Source organism: Argentina anserina, chromosome 4 (assembly GCF_933775445.1).
Source record: "Argentina anserina chromosome 4, drPotAnse1.1, whole genome shotgun sequence".
In the NCBI taxonomy this organism is placed as follows: Eukaryota; Viridiplantae; Streptophyta; class Magnoliopsida; order Rosales; family Rosaceae; genus Argentina; species Argentina anserina.
The window spans coordinates 22,204,455-22,218,985 of NC_065875.1; the positions used below are offsets into that span (position 1 = coordinate 22,204,455).

At 37.7% G+C, this 14,531-nt stretch overlaps 2 protein-coding genes across 3 annotated transcripts; one reads left to right on the plus strand and one right to left on the minus strand.

Annotated features, from left to right (window-relative positions):
* Nucleotides 1–347: 347 nt before the first annotated feature.
* LOC126792580 (fructose-bisphosphate aldolase 3, chloroplastic) lies at nt 348–3,099 on the minus strand. Its single transcript, XM_050518986.1, has 6 exons — nt 2,821–3,099; nt 2,151–2,420; nt 1,931–2,040; nt 1,714–1,804; nt 1,254–1,523; nt 348–853 (listed from the first exon to the last, which is right to left on the minus strand). Exons 1-6 carry the CDS (start codon nt 2,971–2,973, stop codon nt 575–577), a joined length of 1,173 nt encoding a protein of 390 aa, XP_050374943.1. The 5' UTR covers nt 2,974–3,099; the 3' UTR covers nt 348–574.
* A 3,576-nt stretch (nt 3,100–6,675) lies between these two features.
* LOC126792581 (2-oxoglutarate and iron-dependent oxygenase domain-containing protein CP2-like) lies at nt 6,676–10,042 on the plus strand. Of its 2 annotated transcripts, none has more exons than XM_050518988.1 (9): nt 6,676–7,069; nt 7,478–7,525; nt 7,665–7,841; nt 7,922–8,072; nt 8,177–8,263; nt 8,582–8,706; nt 8,971–9,089; nt 9,664–9,775; nt 9,876–10,042. In XM_050518988.1, the coding sequence occupies exons 1-9, from the start codon at nt 6,800–6,802 to the stop codon at nt 9,900–9,902; spliced, it is 1,116 nt and encodes a 371-aa protein (XP_050374945.1). In that variant the 5' UTR covers nt 6,676–6,799; the 3' UTR covers nt 9,903–10,042. The 2 variants fall into 2 exon arrangements, with proteins under 2 accessions (XP_050374945.1, XP_050374944.1); XM_050518987.1 differs by having other exon boundaries at nt 8,582–8,705; nt 8,998–9,089.
* The last annotated feature ends 4,489 nt before the right edge of the window (nt 10,043–14,531 follow it).

Consider the following 14,531-nt stretch of genomic DNA (forward strand, 5'->3'; position numbering starts at 1 on the left):
GTTCATGTCGCTTTTCCGTATAGTCCTTTGGAATGGTAGCTTTTAAGGACTAACCCGGTTTCGTGCATGAACATATATATGTATGGAAGTATCAGGACCAGTGAGATTATACTTGCAGCTTGCACTTTTGCAGATGAAGGACCTGCTGACTTCAATGGATTGTGTTTGCCATGTGTCATCAGTATTGGTTACTTTCAGGTTACTGTGATTTAGGGATCAGAAATTCTCAAACAGGATGAACCATAAAGAGAAACAACTGCCCCAGCTTGGTTTTATGTTTTCCTTCTATTCTTCTCAGATTTTAACTGGAACAAAGGCAAGAATTAATCTGAGAATCATACAGTAACTTGAGAAACATAAGCATTTTCACTACTCCCATCGTTACAAGTTACAGTTTAAACATGCCCTTTCTCAACGGTCTTATTCAAGCTCTCAAGTCTTCTGTGGTGAGGGAAAAGAAATGAAAAAGTTTTTTTTGTAGCAAGTCTCCTCAGCATACATTATCTAACACCAAAAAATTTGCGGAAAATTACACCTTCAAGTGCTGGAGGCATGAACTGCATCAGAATATGGCTTAGTATGTATAGCCCTTGACGAACATTCCTTTCTTGGCTTCTTCTGCCTCACCGTCAGCAGAGTACCTTCCCAGCTGAGCCAAGGAGTTTGCTTTTGCTCTTATCAAAAGTGCCTGTTGTGCAGCTTCTACATTCTCAGGACGTCCTTGCCATGCCTTCAGCACGGAGTTCTGCAGGGCACGAGCATACGAGAAGGAAACATGCCATGGGTTGGGGCTCTGGTTCATTGCATTAAGGTTGAGGGTCGCTTCTACTTCAGATTGTCCTCCTGACAAAAACTGTGGAGTAGACAGAACAAATATTAATCCATCATTAATCAAGTCTTGTCAAAAGCTAACAAAAAGCATCAAATTCAAACATAAAAAAGAAATGACCAACTAACTTGAACCAGCGATGAGACTGACTTGCCTCCAATGCTATCTCAGCATAAATTCTAAGTTTCAATTTTAGCTCAGACACTAAACAATTAAATTATATATATGCATGGAAGTGATTGCCTGGTTGGCCTGGCTTGTCCATAGAAAATAGTAAATTTTGGCTGCTTATAGAGGTGTCCACAATCGGTTACAGGATTAAGGGAAATTATATCAGGGTAATTCAATCTCTAGTACTCTTCAATAAAACAAAGAAAGAAAAATGCCAGTTCAAATTATTTCAAAAGGAAACAGGTAATCTGACCATGATTCCAGGAACTGCAGGAGGGACTCTCCTTTTAAGCACTGTCAATGTATGATGGGCAATAGCCTCTGGAGAAGCCTTTTCTTTGTGTTCAGCTCCTGGGGTCACCATGCTTGGCTTAAGGAGGATTCCTTCAAACACCACATTGTTTTCAGCCAAGTAGTAGAAAACTTCTGCCCAGACCTTCTCTGCCACTTCAAGGGTCCTTTCTATTGGGTGGTCTCCATCAAGAAGAATCTCAGGCTCCACAATGGGCACAAGACCATTGTCCTGCAAAATATCATGGTGACCAATCAAAACATTAATAATATTACCAGAAGGAAAATAATAGAACTAGACAGCAATGTAAAAAGAAAGCAATCATTGTTTATCTAGTTTTTGACAACAGGTAGTCTTATTATGCCACCTTTTGATATCTTAAGCCATTACCAACTAATATAGATCCGTATAAGTGTCATACCTGAGAGATGGCAGCATAACGTGCAAGTCCCCATGCAGCTTCCTTAACTGCAAGAGCAGAGGGACCACATGGAATGCTAACAACTGTCCGCCTGCATAATAAAAAAAGTGCACCACATCTGAGTATTTCTATCAAGTAGAATGGATCGGATCAGCTCACCAAAGCATCAATTGAAAATTTATCATACAGATATGCATATAAGTTATAGATGACTCACCATTTAGCGAAACGAGCACCTTGCTTGTAGTATTCAGCAGATCTTGAAGCCAATCCGTCTAATCCTTGGCACCAGGATTCATTGTTTGATCCTGGTAGGGGAACCAAACCCTGGAACCAAATACGCACATGAAACGATTACACATGGAACGCACTCAAGGCAGTAAAATTAATTTCACAAGCAATATAACCCAAGCATCTGAGAGGCATCTACGCCTTACCTTATCAACTTTGATTCCAGGCATAATGTTCTGCTCACGCAGCACATCCACAAACTTCTTCCCATCAGTTGTCGACTGGTACAGCGTCTCCTCAAACAGAATTGAACCAGAAATGTATTCTCCGAGTCCAGGAGTGGTCAACAAAAGTTGCCTGTAAGCCTGACGGTTAGCCTCGGTGTTGTCCAAGCCGATGGATGCCAATCTCTTTCCAGCGGTTGCATTGGATTCGTCAATGGCAAGGATACCACGTCCAGGCGATGCAATAGTTTTCTAATCCATTAAAAAAAACAAGTCAGAAATCATAAGCTAACTTACCTATCATCTCTAATCCTGACACTTCCATAAGCACAATTATAAATCACAGGTCAAGCTCCTAATCTTTTCTTTAATTTCCCAATCACATTATAGCAGTTATATAAAGTTATTAACAGCAAAGAAATATATAGAAGAAGAAAAATAACTCAATCAATATGCATCTTATTGATAACTTAATTCAAATCTCAGATTCAATAATTAAAACGATGCATGCATCAGAAAACTAAAACCAAATCGAATCACGACAACCTAATAGATTCTTAGAGAGTGATCGGTCAAATTCTAAGATTCCAATTCCGGTCAGCGACGAAATCAACAGAAACAAACACCATGTATCAAGCCGGAAATGACTTACAGCGGTTTGGACGAGCTCGTCGGTGTAGGCCTTGGCTTGGATCGGGAAGGAGACGCGGCGAGGAGCGGAGACGAGGCGCGATGATCCGTTGCGCTGGGTGAAGGACTGCTGTCCGATCCACTGAGACGACGTCGCATTTAGTTTACAGGCCATGGCTCCTTGATCGACGGCGACGATTGCTCGGAGCTTTCAGAGAGAGAAGGAGAGGTCGACTGATTGGCGGTTTGGTGATGACGGAGTTGGTGAGAGAGTGATATAAGCAACGCTCTATTTCTCGGAGTGTCCGCAGCTGCCTTTTTGCTAGTGTTTATTTTATAATTTAGTAGGCGCACCACCAAATGGTCCAATATGGACATTTCGGATTTACCAAAGTAGCCTCAGCTGAATGACTGTCGTTTACTTTGGTTTATGGAGTGACGACAAAAGAAGATGTGGAAATTTAGAGAGTTGGTATTGCCGTCTGGGAGGGAGGAGTATGGGTATAATCGTCCTACGGTCCGCAGGTTGTAGACGCCAAAGAAGGGATTTTGAGGGCCAGGCACTATTACTTTCGTGGCTTCACCTAACAATTGACAACACTATTTCCTTAAAAAGAAAAAACTATAAATAATTTACCCAGACAAAAAAGAGGGGAAAGAAAGTGGTCTGTTCTTATGAGGCTGGGTATTCTGGGTTGTGCAAGAAGTAGAGAAAATGAAGTAAAACATGACATACCATTTGCTTTGTTATTGGGTTTAGTCACTTGAGTGTTGGGCCATATTATATAATCATACATTCTACATCAATATAGAATGCAAAAATAAAAGTTGTAAATGAACCTTCGAAAAAATAAATGAGGGTATCATAATCAGACTGGGAATCGATTCTGAATTATCTGACCACAGTTCTAGGTTTGAATCGAGTTGTATACTGTACACATAGAATTAGTTAGGGAGATATTCGATTCAATTATGTTTGCATACTTCATGAAATTTCTTGTATCTATCATGGTGCATTAACATTTGAATTATGAAAAAAAAGTTATTTTTCTTTGAGTTAGATAACATTGCATGTCCTTGCAGAAACATCATAGCTAGTGAGTTATGTGTGAGGAGTTAGGTGTAGTTTGTGATGACGTTGAGAAAGCAAATTGAGAGAATTGGCATTATACAAATGATATTTTAACACTCCATATCAATCCGCACTTTAACTACAATCACTCTTGTTATGTTTCATTTAACGTCTTATAACTTAAATTTTAGATTAAAAACAATGTATCGTAATTTCAATATTTTGACATTCAAATCAAAGTGACATTTTTTCATGTTGAAATTCTAAAACATCATTTCTCAATACCTATGTAGCACGGACATGGACACGAGTGTCCGTATTGGACACGATTCGATACGTAGACACGGCATATAGAAATTTTTTTGGACACGGACACGTGGTGGACATGGCAATTAAAATTATTTTAATATATATATATATATATTTATTAAAAAATTAATTTAAAAATTTGAAAGTATTTAGATGTATATATATTAAAGTGTGCATAAATATAACAAAAACTGAATCTGTTGGAATGGTTGAGGATTTGTTGGATCATTTGGATGACCAAGGTTCAAATCCCACCACAAGCATTTTTATTTTTATCATGAGTTTATCTCCTTATATATATTAAAGTGTGCATAAATATAACAAAAACTGAATCTGTTGAGGAGTTGTTGGGTGCCTTGGATGACCAAGGTTCGATTCTCACCATAAGCACTTTCACTTTTATTATGAGTTGGTGCGTGTCCGCGTGTCCAATTTGGATACTCGTGTGTCCAATTCGGACACTCGCGTGTCCGGGCCGTGTCCAAATTGAGTTCGCGTGTCCGAGCGTGTCCGAACGTGTCCAGGCGTGTCCGAGCGTGTCCGTGTCGGACACGCAATACGGACCCTTGTCCGCGTGTCCGTGCTTCATAGCTCAATACAATCCAAGGGAAAACACAATGTTATTTTGGATAATGGTTCTAACACTTCACATCAGAATGTCCCCACCTATGATCATAACAGCTCACTTCATTTGCCCTCCAATGTGATAAACCTAACGTACCAAATGCAAAGACATATCTTGTGATATCGATCTGTTGGGATTTTCAAATTTATGCAATTTGAACACCTCATTTCATAATAAAATTCTAGAAAAATTCTTAGGTGCAGACTCCCTTACCACATAACTATGGGGCAGCCCAATAAAAATGCAGCAATTTATTTCCAAGTTCTCATTTTGCCCTCATTTGTTTCTAACACAATACCCAAAACAATCCTCTGCTATATCCTTATTGGACAGCCCCACCGACACGTGATGCGTTCGCCCCACACAAGAATCTCTCAAAATTCTAACACTCCACGTCAAAACACATCACCTCTAATCACAATCATTATTTGTTAGGTTCCCCCAACGTGCTAAGATTTATAAGTAATAATTAAGAAATAATATCTCGTAATTTCAATATATTGAAGCTACTATATAATCAAATTGACAACTACTCATCAATTTCCGAAGCTTTCCATACTCAAATTTGAACAGTTCATTTCTGATTCAATTAATTGAGCTAAACCACTGAGTTTCTTTTAAATGATGTTCTAACACTCCAAAGAATGTCCCCACCACCTCTAATCACAATCACTCACCTTAGTTTCCTTAAGTATTGTATAACTCGTGGATATTAAGTGCAAGATCATATCTCGTGATTTCGTTATGTTGAAACTTCTCAAACCTTTTTGAGATTGAAATTTGAACATTTCATTTCTCAATAAGGTTCTAAAACTCTACGTCATTTCCAGTCACAATTACTCATGTCACTTTGAAAGGATATTACTCGAGTTCTAAATTTAGAATAGTATCTTGTAATCACATGTGTCACGTTAAATGAATATACTCATGAATTCTAAATCTAGAATAGCATCTCGTAGTTTTAGTATTTTGAAATAAAAAAATAGTAATGAGTAATGACGTTACCAAAACCCTTTGGATTCAAATTCGAGCACCTCATTTCTCACTCGACCTACACCCAAACAACACATACTATCGTATAAGATTTTAACACTCCACGTCAGAATGTATGCACCTCTAATCAAAATCACATGTGTCACGTTGAAGGGATATTACTCGGGAGATCTAAATTTAGAATAGTATCCCGTAGGTTCGGTATTTTGAGATAATAAATAAAAAATATGATTACTCACTTTCCAAAACCCTTCAGATTCAAAAAGCACATCATTTCTGAATTCAGACCTGATCCATGCCCCAAAAAAAGCTTATGACATGTTTACTTCACATGAATGAAATTTTCTTCCTCCATAATCGAATTCATTCCCGTCTTTACTTGCGTAGGGAAATGAGATTTGTGGTGGGGCTCACATTCCAAACTTGAAATGAATTCTAGGATAAACCCGAATTTGTATTCCGAACGAGAGAGGTCTCAATCAGAGGGGGAATGGATTTGTGGTGGGGCCAATTTTCCAAACCTGAAATGTCCTCATATTTTTACCAAATTACAAACATTCAAAACCTCAAACTACCTAATTTTAAAGGTGATTTAGTAATTAAGTTAGATTTAATTCTAACTCTTTATTATAAATAAATAACAACAATTGTAATTAGTTCAATTCTCATTCTTCTCGTATTATTTCATTTCGTGTCTCAATTTTTCCGATTTTTATTCTAAATAAATTTTATTCTAAAGAAGTAAACGTATCATTACTCGCTCAGAACGTCCCCACCTCTAATCAAATCACCCACGTCACCGGCCCCACCCAAATACCATCCCTCTCGTCCAGACGTCCCACTGCTATAGTGAACGAGAATTCAACAAATCCCAAACCCTAACCCTAACCTGCGTCTCAAACTTCTTCTTCTTCATCCCCATTTCCCCTACACCTCCAATTCCACCAATTCACACACTCTTCATCTCTCCACAAATCCACAGTACCTCTCCTCCTATCCCCCATGGACGGCTCAGTGGACGGAAGTAAGCCACCGCCGCAAACGGCCAACGGGAACGGCGTCGTGTCGAAGACGAAGCTGAGGCTGAAGCCGGAGAAGGAGCACAAGTCGGAGAGCTACCATGACCTGCAGCAATTGGAATTCAGTCCTCTGCTCTTCAGCTCGCTCGAGCATTACTTGCCGCCGAACATGCTCAATGTGCCGCGCGAGCTCAAGCTCCGGTACATGAGGGACATTCTGCTCCGGTACACCACCGAAGGCGAGCGCGCTCGTGTAAGAAATTACCATTCTCTCCCTCTCTGTTTCTCCTTTCTTTCTCTGTTTCGATACATGATCTGGCTTTTGATTTTGAATTGTGGATGTTTTGGGAATTCATCGTTTTTCAATTTCTTGTATTGGATTGTGTGAAATGAGCAGGCTCGGCTCTAATCGGCTCTAATCGCAGTCGATTGCGATAGGCATTGGATTCAGGACTCGATTAGTGTGTGGATTTTGTGTGGATTGTTCATATTTGTTGTGGATTGTTCATATTTGTGTGGATTTTGCTGTGGAATCTGTCGGTATGTATGGCCGATTGGGAATTGTGTTTAATTTGGAGCACGATGAGAAATTTGTACTGGCTAATATAGGCAATGTAGCATCATTTTGGTCTTGATAGCTGTTTTCTTTCCAAATGAACAGATTCAGCGGCATAGGGAATACCGAGAGAGGATCACATCAAACTATCAGGTTCGTGTCATTGAAGATGCCTGACTGAAAGATTTTATCATAGTATTTACATGTGTTTGACTACTTCGGCAATTTAGGATTTCAGAGTTTGTATATAATCCATGTAAGCAACAATTTCCGTTTTCTTATTGTTTTCCAGTCTCTACATGAGGAATTATACACTATGCAAGCTGAAGAATTTTTTGTCCCTTCATTTCTCAATGCCATCAAGGAGGGTACGGAGGACAGTCTTAGAAGTGTAATGACAGAACCCTCCCCTGGAATCTTCACTTTTGAAATGTTTCAGCCGCATTTCTGTGAATTGTTAGTATCCGAGGTATCATTTTGGATTAGGAGTTTATCGTTCCTGTATATACTATCTTTTCCTTGTTTGCTTACTTGATTCTGATTTCTTAGGTTGAGAATTTTGAAAGGTGGGTCCACAAGACAAAGTTTGAAATCATGCGACCAAACACAATGAACAAATTTGGTGCTGTTCTTGACGACTTTGGATTTGAAAGTATGCTTGACAAGTTGGTGGAAGAGTTTATACGTCCTATGTCTAGAGGTAATTTTTTCAAAATTCTTATGAGGCTATATATAAATCTGGAATTACATTAAAGTTTTGAACTAATGATGTACTCTTTCTTCTGGGGTGGAAATATTATGCAGTTCTCTTTCCCGAAGTTGGTGGAGCCACATTGGATTCACATCATGGTTTTGTAGTTGAATATGGAATGGATAGGGATGTTGAGCTTGGTAGGCGCTGCTTATCTGAGAATCTGGATTTCAATAACTTTCAGTTCTTTCCTTCTTAGTCCACGGAGTCAGTGTACAGCAATTCTGGGTCTTTGACATGTAACATATTATGTTCTTCATTGCTTAATTCTACTTATTACAGTTTTTTCTCACGTACTTCAGACCAAAACAAAACAAAAAAATTTCACATAGCATATTTGTTTTGTTGCTTAGCTGATATGATTTCTCCTTATTATAGTGTTACATCATTTATGTCTACTCTTTCCTTTCCTCTCTGTTCTTAAGTGTTTATGGACCGACTGTAGTTTTGTGCTGTAGGTTTTCATGTGGATGACTCAGAAGTCACCTTGAATCTTTGCTTGGGTAAGCAATTTATTGGTGGGGAGTTGTATTTTCGAGGTGTTCGATGTGATAAGCATGTGAATTCAGAGACACTCTCAGAGGTATGCGGAGAGTGTTGATATGAGATTTTATAATGAGGCCAATACACACACATGGATATATATATATTTGGAGAAGTACAAGTGCTTCATACTATCATAGTGTTGCATTTTCTCTATGCAAATTGAAAACTCAAGTGACAGAATATGGATTTGCACTATGAATGTTCTTTCTGATTATGACTGGCATATTTAGTTTTAATGCAGCTCTTCACTAATTAATAGGACACTTTTCTTTTCTTTCGATATCATAACTGCATAATGCAGGAAGTCTTTGATTATCCTCACGTTCCGGGACGTGCAGTTCTTCATCGTGGTCGCCACAGACATGGTGCTAGAGGTACAATATGTGGGCAACGGGCCAACTTACTACTATGGTGCAGAAGGTACATTTCTCCTCACCTTTTGTTCCTTTAAACGAATTTTAAAAGCCTCGCACAAAGGTTAATCACATCAATTAGCTGCTCTATGTCAAAAAGTTATCCAGTTAACTCAATGTATTAGTTTCTATATGATTTGAAATATATGGCTAATATATGCATCAAAGTATCCAGAACTCATTCTTTTGGATGATTAAGTTGGGTGGAATATCAGAAATCTATGGATTTCCTAATACATTGATGGTTTGTGCTAAGCATATATTCATGATTGATTTCGCAACAGATTGTGATTTTTCCAAAACATACTGATGTTGAAAATGTATGCTGTCTTTAGAAAGGAAAATTTTATCTAGAAACTCTTTTGTAGCCTTTGTTGTTCTAGTTTGGCCATTGGGAACTTTACCTTGACTTATGATTATTAAGACTTAAGAGCAACCAATGAAAAGATGGCAGGTTAGTTTGTCCTGGTATCAGTATTTAGAAGCTTCTCTATGCCAATACTTGGTTCTACTGCAAGGATTATTTTGTTTATAGTACTGTTTAATTTCATGTTGATCTAATTGTGATAATCTTCTTGTAGTTCTGTCTTTAGAGAGCTTAAGAAATATCAGAAAGATTGTTCTAGCTGGTGCGGACACTGCCATCGAGAGAAGAAAGAACGACAGCGTCAATCAGTTGCTGCTACCAAACTGGTATTAAAAAGTTTGATATGCTGAAGACTAGCAAATAGAAATCAGCACTTGCTTAATGTTTGGCATACATTAATCTTGTGTGGCATCTGATTCTTTTCAGGAATTACTTAACAAAGATGGATTTTAGAGCTGTTCGACATGCAACTTTTGCTTGTGAAGTTGTAAATTTACAAAATCTCATTTTTTGTCTCAACATGTAGAAGAATTTTGTTTATACTCCTTAATTTTGGTTTCAGTAATAAATGTAGCTAGGCAATTTCTCAGTAATGAAGTCTGCATTCAATGCTTTTGCAAGTTAGCTGTTACTAGTACATACGCAGTTTCATGTGATTGTGCTGGTCTTTTTGTAGTTACACTCTATGAGCTTTAGATTGTTGGAGCTATTTCTGTTCAGTGTATGCCAAGTTGTCGACTACCCTGACCAACCGGCCATACAATGATCCAGATCCAACATTCTTTCCCTGCTCATTAGGTAGGTATACTCAGATCCCCACTAGATCGTGATTTATCTTGTGGTACTTAGAGCCAGATTCAAAGGTTATATGCGTGCATGAACCTGTCTATTTGTTCTCGGTCACTGTGGACCGTGGATATATTGCCAGGGGCTAAACATCAAATCTGTGTTTTCCCAAAGATCTTAAACAATGGTCATAGGGTAAAAACTACCCTGTCAGATTACAATTCTTTTTGACTTGGTAGTTCTGGAAGTGGTAATTGAAACCCCTTTTCTTGTTTTGTTGTTAATATTCGAAGACAGGTGGTAATTGAAACCCCTTACATGTTTTGTTTACTCAACTTACCATGATTAGTTTACTTATATTTCAGTGATGCCTGTCTCCTACCAATCATTGTCATCAATCCCTTTATCATCAATCAAAATATCAAATACCATCTGGATCCTTCGAAGTTATTAAACCAACTTGATTATATAATTTGCATGGTTGGTACTCCTCCATGTATCAATTAGGAAATTAGAGCAGGCAACTCCAAGCACATTTATGTGGACTAAACGGGAACACAAGGGAGTCGAGCACTCTGTGGCGTTGGACTTGGTCTTGTTATGTATAAACTAACGTTGAAAAGAAAAAGTAAAAAAACTATGTCGATAAAGCGTTTCAACAATCAACACCGCTCATTTACTAATACCCTCTGAGCTTTTGTCAAGTTCTTGTGAAATGGTCAAGTTAGGAAGACTACCGTTATTGTGTTAGTATATAAGAATTTACTTAGCCATGAACAATTTGAAAGCCGGGAATGAGCAACGTCTAAAATATTCCAGATATTTTTTTCTTCAAATTACTTATATGTTTTAAAAATAAATATCTTATTTTCTCCGACAACATAAAAAATCTCCGATATTTACAATATATCTTTAATATTTTTTAAAAATATCTGAAAATTTTCACTTTAAATTTTTTTGTTATGTAATTCAATAATAAATAAATATAAATTTGTATATGTTTGTATGTAATTCAATAATAAATAAATAATTTAGAATATGAGTGATATTTTTTCTCCAATATTCCCGATACATCTCTAATATATTTGTTGATACCAATATTTTAAACCTTACGCATGAGTGATGCGCCTATCGTCCTCTTTTCTGTTGAGTTCATGTGGTATCCACCAAGTTTCTTTGTTTGTTTGTTTTTGGTCTCATGTCTCTCGATCTACGTTGTGTGGTCCTGTATAAAACGAATTTTATAGATCTAGCTAACCTAGAAGGAAGCTGAAAAGACAACAAAATGGGTAATGTGTGAGAGTTGAGACCACATCCCACATAAGAAATCATAAGAGGGAAAATAAACGAAATGAAAGAATGAAAATAGCATACTGTTTTATAAGTATATGCTTCAGAGTTTGTGTGAGAGATCACACCTCAAAACATTAACCACTAAAACATAACTCATACGTGGGTGGATATTACATAATGTACCGAGAACTTTTGTGGTTAACTTGAGACAATATTGATTATTCGAGTCACTCTTGTCGTTGTTTAACATGATATCATAACATGTCTCTCAAGTCAGATATCCAATTTATTATCAGCCTGGATATGTGTTTCTTATAGATCTTGCTCGTTTTGAGCTTCTCATATTTCTCCATTATGGATTTCTCATATTTCGCACACGTAGTTATCTAGATTGTCTTATTATGTTATTAGACATGTTAGAGTGAGAAGATTCCTCGTAAAAAAAGTGACATATAAAATGATAAAATATAACTTAAACGAGTGAGTAATATCTAATTATACCGATGTCTTTTTTAACTACACGTGAGATATCGAGATAATACTGGTACAATGGTACATGCACTTGTTGTTAACCTGTTAAACAGAAAACAACTTGTGTTATCTTTTATTCGCGACAGTGGATAATTGGAGACTGATCATGCACCTAGCTTAATCGTGTTGTATTTATACAATTATATATTTACTTGTTGTTGATTACTATATTTAAGTCTTCTGGGGTCTCAGATGTAATCCGATCCTAATTAACTTTGTGGTCTTGATTTCGGATATTGATTAAATAGTGAGCAAAGATCTTGGAAAATCTCTTTGTTTGTCTTTGATAATTGTCCAACCCACCGCCCAAATGTTGTTACTACTAGTCTATCTTGATTCATTAACTAAACCACATGTTTGAATTTCTTCTGACAACTTCCATTACCACCCATAATGCAGCATGCTTTACAAACACAACCCCCCATTTCAGATCCTAATTTTAAAATTCATGCATGCCAAGGGCATTCAAGATTATAATTAAAATTCTTGTAAAAAATAATAATTATAATGAAAAAGCATAAAGATCGGTAGCACATTCAATTTCGTTATTAAATCACCATACAAAAATTAACCTTTTCAAATCCTCTCTCAATTCTAAAACCCCTGGCATGGCGTCAAATTTCTCCAGCCCCGATATTGTTCCCTAGAGGAATTCTTGCGGGCTGCAGTTGCAAGGAGAATGACTTGCTACTGCTTATCGTGCTACTACAAGAAGTCCCCTAGCTCGATCAAGGTATAATGATCAAGACTTTTTGTATGCACCACTGTAGGTGCTACCACATACAGTTTATCTGTTTGTTTGGACTTTGGACTTTGGATATGACAACGGAAACTTACCTAACAATAAATCTAGCTTTCGATAATTATACCGACACTCACCTATTCAAAGAAAAAACCAATCCTGACCATTAGTATATGTCTGTTTTTTAGATGATATATTAACAGGGTTTCCTGACGGAAGTGTGCTCTATTATTATGATCGGCCCTAGTTGAGATCTAGTGAAGTTCAAACAATCGGTAGTTACTTGGAATTTGGAAATTGGAAATATCAAAGGAAGTCGATCTATCAAATGAAAGCGTCAAGAAGGAGGAACGACAAAACTTTCATGATCACACTACAAGAAAAATGACATACGACAACATCTCAGTAACAACATGCGTGTTTAGAGCGTTGTGGATTACTATTTTCGACAACATGCTTATTTTGTGCGTTGTGAAAAGTTATATTCAACTACACACGTCACTGACATGTTGTTAATGTAGTTTTTGACTACGCATTCTGTGTGTTGTTATTTGAAAGTTGTCAATTTAACATATTAACAACTAACAGGAAGGCACATTGTTAAACACTTTCAAAAAACCAACATGCAGCACGATGTTATATGTTTTTAAAATAACAATACGATGCATGTTGTTAAATATTTTACAGATAGACAACATGCAACACATTGTGATAGGCTTCTCTTCAAAATTTAAAAAGGGAAATTGAAAAATAGCAAACGTTTGCGCTTAGATTATTTGATTGATCAGAATGCCCTTTCTACAAAAAAAAATGAAACAAAAAGACTTATCTCAAAGGAAAGAATTTATTTACTCTCAAGAGAAAAATTCTCACTTCGTCTCTCGAAATTCATCTCCTCTCTCTGAAAATTTTCTCTTCATCTCTCACTCATTGAAATTAGGATTTCGAAGCTTCAAGCAGTGCCGATGGTGCTCTACTTCATCTCAGATCCTCATTTTCCAGTGCCGGCGAATCCTTCCCAAAGTCTCTCTACAATTTTTCAATTCCTTAGGCACTTGCGGTGAATACCTCAGCTCTAGTGCTCGTTTCAGTTCAAGTAGCGATTCCGAATTGAATTGGAGCTGCTCCAGTGGTTTCTGCAATGGTGCCTAGCCGGAGGAGTGGAGCTAGCAAAGCCGCTCAGACCACCGCTGCTCGGTATGTGTTCAGGTGCTAAGAGACCTTCTCTCATAGTCATAGATCTGCGAACTCTAGACTAATTTCATTTTCAAACTTCTCTAGAATTTCATCTCTCTCTCTCTCTCTCTCGCAGTCGCCGCCTCACTTGGTGTTGTGGCTTCATATTCGGCTCGTCCGACATGGCACCGGCCGACAATCAATCAATTCAAGGCTTTGCATTCAACTTTCACTAATCCTACCGTGTTTGAGATCTGATTCCGCCCGCCGTAGATCTCATCTCGACGCCGCCTGACTACTTCGGCTCGACGAAGCCACCTCAACGTCGCGACCTCGTCGTAGCTATTTCAAGGTATCAATCCTTCTTTTACTTCATCAGATTTCAATTTCAATCTATGCTCATTGCATTAAGGTTTCAATTTTGATGGATTTGTGCGATTATGGTGTTTTCAGTCCATTTCTGGCTCCGTTAAGAGGTAGTCATTGAGAGCAATAGCCACGTTGTCTGATCCTACCACCTCATCATCAACGAGATCGACTTCTCCACTGGTACT